A 6,470-nucleotide genomic window follows, 5' to 3' on the forward strand; every position below is an offset into this window, starting at 1 on the left:
ACCCAGATCTGGAGCACCAAAAAGTGCACGCAAGGAGGAAAATATTGAGGAAGTGCAAAGGTTAGTGATGCAAGACCGTCGAATATCTGTGAGGATGTTATCTGAAGCTGTTGGTATTAGTATTGGCACAGTAGAGACAGTTCTGACCGAAGATCTGAAGCTCCACAAAGTCTGTGCCAAGTTCGTGCCAAAGATCCTCTCCGACGACCAGAGGCAGTTTCGTTGGAATGTTACACTGACATTCTCGAAATGATAGAGGCTGATTCATGTTTCCTGAATAAAGTAGTGACTTGCGGCGAGAGTTGGGTGTTCACCTACGACACTGAGAGCAAACGTCAGAGTTCTCAGTGGAAGCATGCGACCTCCCCCAGACCCAAAAAGGCAAAGACGAGCAGGTCGCAAGAGAAGGCCATGGTTATTCCTTTCTTTGACTCCCAGGGGCTCATTCACATTGAATTGGTTCCTCAGGGTCAAACCGTCAATAAGGAATATTACCTTACTGTTCTGAAAAGGTTCAGGGAGAAGATAAGGAAGAAGAGGCCTCAGCAGTGGAGGAGTGGTCAGTGGTGGTTCCACCAGGACAATGCCCCATGCCACAAGTCAACGCTGGTGACCACCTGGATGGCCGACAGGGGAATGAAAGTGGTACAACACCCACCCTACAGCCCTGTCCTAGCCCCTTGCGACTTCTTCCTGTTCCCACACATGAAAGACAGCCTCAGGGGAACCAGATTCCAGTCAACAGAGGAGCTGAAAGAGGCATCGGAAAATTACCTAAAGGGACTACTGAAAAAGGACTTTGAGGAGGTCTTCCAGGATTGGGAGAGACGCATGAAGAAGTGTGTAGCTGCGAGAGGCAATTGTTTTGAAGGAGACAAAGTTGTGTAAGCTTATGAAAATAAATAGTGTCTCTCCTGACATTTTCTCATTACTTATTGAACATACCTCGTACAGGGTAAAAAAAAAAAAAAACAAACAAAACCCAACGGGCTTGTATTAAACTCGCCGCAAAGGTAGATACATACCAGGTAAAAAAAACAAAACCCAACGGGCTTGTACTAAACAAGCTGTAAAGGTGGGTACATACAGGGTAAAAAAAACAAAAACCCAACAGGCTTGTACTAAACACGCTGCAAAGGTGGATACATACAAGGTACAAAAAAAACCCCAACCAGCTTGTACTAAACACGCTGCAAATGTGGATACATACAAGGTAAAAAAACAAAACCCAAAGGGCTTGTACTAAACACGCCACAAAGGTGGATACATACAAGGTAAAAAAACAAAACCCAACCAGCTAGTACTAATCACGCCGCAAAGGTGGATACAAACAAGGTAAAAAAAAAAACCAACGGGCTTGTACTAAACACGCCGCAAAGGTGGATACATACAATGTAAAAATACAAAACCCAACGGGCTTGTACTAAACACGCCGCAAAGGTGGATACAAACAGGGTAAAAAAAAAAACCCAACGGGCTTGTACTAAACACGCCGCAAAGGTGGATACATACAAGGCAAAGAAAACAAAACCCAATGGGCTTGTACTAAACACGCCGGAAAGGTGGATACATACAAGGTAAAAAACAAAACCCAACAGGCTTGTACTAAACATGCCACAAAGGTGGATGCATACCAGGTAAAAAAACTAAACCCAACCGGCTTGTACTAAACACGCGGTGAAGGTGGGTACATACAGGGTAAAAAAAAAAACCAACGGGCTTATACTAAACATGCTGCAAAGGTGGATACATACCATTTTGAAAAAAAAAATCCCAACAGGCTTGTACTAAACACGCCGCAAAGGTGGATACATACCAGGTAAAAAAACAAAACCCAACGGGCTTGTACTAAACATGTGGTAAAGGTGGGTACATACAGGGTAAAAAAAAAAAAACCAACGGGCTTATACTAAACATGCCGCAAAGGTGGATACATACCGGTTTGAAAAAAAAAATCCCAACGGGCTTGTACTAAACACGCCGCAAAGGTGGATACATACAAGGTAAAAAAAAAAAAAACCAACAGGCTTGTACTAAACATGTGGTAAAGGTGGATACATACAGGGTAAAAAAAAAAAAAAAAAAAACAACGGGCTTATACTAAACATGCCGCAAAGGTGGATACATACCTTGTTTGAAAAAAAAATTTCCAACGTGACTTTTTACTAAACACGTCATTAATCAACAAATGGATACATACAAAGTAAAAAAAAAAACCCAACGGACTTGTACTAAACACGTCGCAAAGGTAGATACACACCAGGTTAAAACCCTTGGGGGTTACTATTCGGGAAAGATTATTGTGACTTTTGATCTTGTAACCTTTTTCCCGTGACTTTTTTTACCTGGATTCGTCATTAATCAACAAATTATTCCTCAAATAAGGTATGAAGCCGATGCAACCGGACTAGTCGCCAAAGAGTGGCCATTCCTTCAAATGGAGGTGCTTGTGAATACAAAAGCCAGTTATGGTGGGAATCCCTTATAGGGAGAAAACTGGACAGGCTTCACTGAATCTCCTCAGTTTTGTACCAATCTGAGTTCTTACCTTCGTAATAATGAATTTTAGTGGGTGGTGTTATGTGTGTGTAGGTATATATAATTATATATATATATATATATATATATATATATATATATATATATATATATATATATAATTATATTTATATTTAATTACATATATATCTTTATTATATCATCATCATCATCATCATCCAGGTGCCATATTCCCAAGGACGTCGGCAATCATGTCTCGCCACTCCTCTCTACTTCCGGCTCTCTGCAGCAACTGAGCTGCAGACATTCTTCCTCCAGTCATTCTCACCAATCCATCCATATATTTTTGTCTAGGTCTTCCTCTCGGCCTCCTTCCTTTGATTTTACCAGTGAGAGAGATGTTCTAGTTCTTGTCTTCTCACTATGTGACCCACAAACCGCATTTGTCTACCTCTCACTGAAGCCAAAAGTTCTCTCTCAATGCCTACTCTCTCTAATACCTGTTCATTAGTTTTCCTTTCTGTCCATGATATTTTCAGCATCCTTCTCCAAAACCACATTTCTGCAGCCTGTAACCTCTCCTCATCTGCCTTCCTCAAGGTCCAAGTTTCACAGCCATACAACAATACAGACCAAACAAAACATTTCACAAATCTCCTCCTAAGATTCATCGATATTTTTGAGTTGGTGACTAATTTCTTTATCTTACCAAATGCATCTTTTGCCATGGATATTCTCTTCCTGGTCTCTTTTTCGCATTTTCCATCACTTGTGACAGTGCATCCTAAATAATTAAAACTATCGGTTTGTTTAACTGTTTCAGCATTAAATCTTATATCTGTTCTTGGGGGGATTTCATCTTTGGAGATAACCATAACTTCTCTTTTCTTAATATTTATTGACAGACCTCTTTCTCTGCTTGACTCGTGTAAAGTACTGACTAAAGCTTGAAGTTTATCATGAGAGTCTGCAACAAGTGCTGTATCATCAGCATATCTGATATTATTAATATTGACTCCTCCAACCTTAATTCCTTCCATATCTCTGAGATCTCTCATTATCATTTCACTATATAAATTGAAGAGATCAGGTGATAACACACAACCCTGTCTTACACCTCTCTTGATGTGCCGAGTCTCTGATTCGTCATTTTCTACTTTCACTGATGCCTCTTGATTCCAATATAAATTCTTTAACAATCTTAGATCTTTCCCATCGATATTTATCTGTACCAATATCCTTATAAGGTCTACATGTCTAACCCGATCAAAAGCCTTTTCATAGTCAACAAAACAAACATATAGATCTTTTTTCACTTCTATTGCTCTCTCCATCAACATTCTCAAAATAAAAATTGCATTTCTTGTCCCTTCATCTCTCATAAAACCACACTGTTCATTGCCAATCTCTGGGAGTATCTTATTTCTTATTCTGTTCAAAACAATCCTTAATATTATTTTTGTGATCTGACTCATGATACTGATAGTCCGGTGTCTATTGCACTCAAGTGCTCCTGGTATTTTTGGCATTGTGATAAATGTTGATTTGTACATCTGTGTTGCAGGCTCTCCATCTTCATATATTCCTTCCACTATTTCCATTAATATATCAATGATGTATTCTCCCAGAGCTACCAACATCTCTGCTGCTATTTATTATATATATATATATATATATATATATATATATATATATAAAATATATATATATATATATATATATATAGTGTGCATCTGTACACCCGTATCAGACGGAGAACTGTACCAATAGCAATAGCAAGAGCTGTTCCTTGCGGCGACAGTGAATAAGTCTTTTAGAGTTTTCACTCCCTACCCCACCCCAAAAACAAATGTTATCCTTCATAATCAGGAGCAGTACTGCTTCAAGCAGTTTCAAGAAATATTTGACCCGTCATGTACAAATATACATATTGTGTGAGAAACTCCCAGGCCCCAAACCCATCTATGATGGTTACACTACAGAAAACCTCTGGAGATGTGATGATGGTTACACTACAGAAACCCTCTGAAGATGTGATGATGGTTACACTACAGAAAACCTCTGGACATGTGATGATGGTTACACTACAGAAAACCTCTGGACATGTGATGATGGTTACACTACAGAAAACCTCTGGACATGTGATGATGGTTACACTACAGACAACCTCTGGACATGTGATGATGGTTACACTACAGAAAACCTCTGGACATGTGATGATGGTTACACTACAGAAAACCTCTGGACATGTGATGATGGTTACACTACAGAAAACCTCTGGACATGCGATGATGGTTACACTACAGAAAACCTCTGGACATGTGATGATGGTTACACTACAGAAAACCTCTGGACATGTGATGATGGTTACACTACAGAAAACCTCTGGACATGTGATGATGGTTACACTACAGAAAACCTCTGGAGATGTGATGATGGTTACACTACAGAAAACCTCTGGACATGTGATGATGGTTACACTACAGAAAACCTCTGGACATGTGATGATGGTTACACTACAGAAAACCTCTGGACATGTGATGATGGTTACACTACAGAAAACCTCTGGACATGTGATGATGGTTACACTACAGAAAACCTCTGGACATGTGATGATGGTTACACTACAGAAAACCTCTGGACATGTGATGATGGTTACACTACAGAAAACCTCTGGACATGTGATGATGGTTACACTACAGAAAACCTCTGGACATGTGATGATGGTTACACTACAGAAAACCTCTGGACATGTGATGATGGTTACACTACAGAAAACCTCTGGACATGTGATGATGGTTACACTACAGAAAACCTCTGGACATGTGATGATGGTTACACTACAGAAAACCTCTGGACATGTGATGATGGTTACACTACAGAAAACCTCTGGACATGTGATGATGGTTACACTACAGAAAACCTCTGGACATGTGATGATGGTTACACTACAGAAAACCTCTGGAGATGTGATGATGGTTACACTACACTGTGACTGTGATGAGAAACCCTCTGGAAAACCTGTGATCATGGTTACACTACAGAAAACCTCTGGAGATGTGATGATGGTTACACTACAGAAAACCTCTGGAGATGTGATGATGGTTACACTACAGAAAACCTCTGGAGATGTGATGATGGTTACACTACAGAAAACCTCTGGAGATGTGATGATGGTTACACTACAAAAAACTTCTGGAGATGTGAACAGTACACAGAAACAAAGGGAGCATTCTCCAGCACCTTACAGAGGCTCACAGCTGAAGACTTGAAGATCTGAGGTTTTACAGTGACCTAAGATTCGAACTGCCTAATATGATTCATTACAAGAGCCTTTGATTACTGTTAAAAAAAGCACACGATCACGTATGCCCTTTTTCTCGAAGCTGTAAGATGGCTAATCAACATTATCGAGGAAAGCAACTAGTAGAGGATACTACGACATGATGAAAAATTCAACGGTAGTAAAGAAATATAACACGTTCATCAAGGATAACTGAACCGACGTAACACGAATAATGATACTGTTTCTGTTAAGGCGGCACACAACAGAACCGCTTCCCTTGACAAGCGAGGAAAAAAAAGGTAACACCAGATGTCACTGACTAAACGCTGAACGGGTTCCAGCAAATCTTTCACTTTCGTTAATCTCAGTGGCATTCTTTCATACTGGAAGTCTTTTGCCCCTCTCTAGTTCGACGCGCAAAGAAAAAAAAATTTTTTTTTTTTTTTTGACCAATCATCTTGCTAAACCAGTTACCAAGTGTATCTTGTGCAGCATCTCTGGCTTTACCTGTTTGTCGTCTGAAGAAAAAGAAGAAGAAGAAGAAGAAGCACTGCTATTGAGCTGGAAGAAGCTGCTACGTGAAAGGAACCAAACCGCCTGTGACGAATGACTCCTCTATGTAAAGATCCCACCATTAATCAACAACGTGCTGGCTAACACGACAGGTCCCTATGGGGAGGAAATC

The 6,470-nt window shown here is 40.0% G+C and overlaps 1 protein-coding gene across 1 annotated transcript; it reads left to right on the forward strand.

Annotated features, from left to right (window-relative positions):
- Window positions 1–249: 249 nt before the first annotated feature.
- Window positions 250–5,494, forward strand: LOC136846306 (melanoma-associated antigen E1-like). Its single transcript, XM_067117108.1, has 2 exons — window positions 250–469; window positions 4,554–5,494. The coding sequence occupies exons 1-2, from the start codon at window positions 250–252 to the stop codon at window positions 5,492–5,494; spliced, it is 1,161 nt and encodes a 386-aa protein (XP_066973209.1).
- The last annotated feature ends 976 nt before the right edge of the window (window positions 5,495–6,470 follow it).

This window comes from Macrobrachium rosenbergii, chromosome 15 (assembly GCF_040412425.1).
Source record: "Macrobrachium rosenbergii isolate ZJJX-2024 chromosome 15, ASM4041242v1, whole genome shotgun sequence".
Taxonomy (NCBI): domain Eukaryota; kingdom Metazoa; phylum Arthropoda; class Malacostraca; order Decapoda; family Palaemonidae; genus Macrobrachium; species Macrobrachium rosenbergii.

Bases quoted from the DNA above. Each gene is read 5' to 3' on its own strand.
- LOC136846306 (XM_067117108.1), top strand. From the start codon at position 250: ATGATAGAGGCTGATTCATGTTTCCTGAATAAAGTAGTGACTTGCGGC. The intron at 470-4,553 runs GTCAAACCGTCA...GTTACACTACAG, and splicing joins CATTGAATTGGTTCCTCAGG to AAAACCTCTGGACATGTGAT.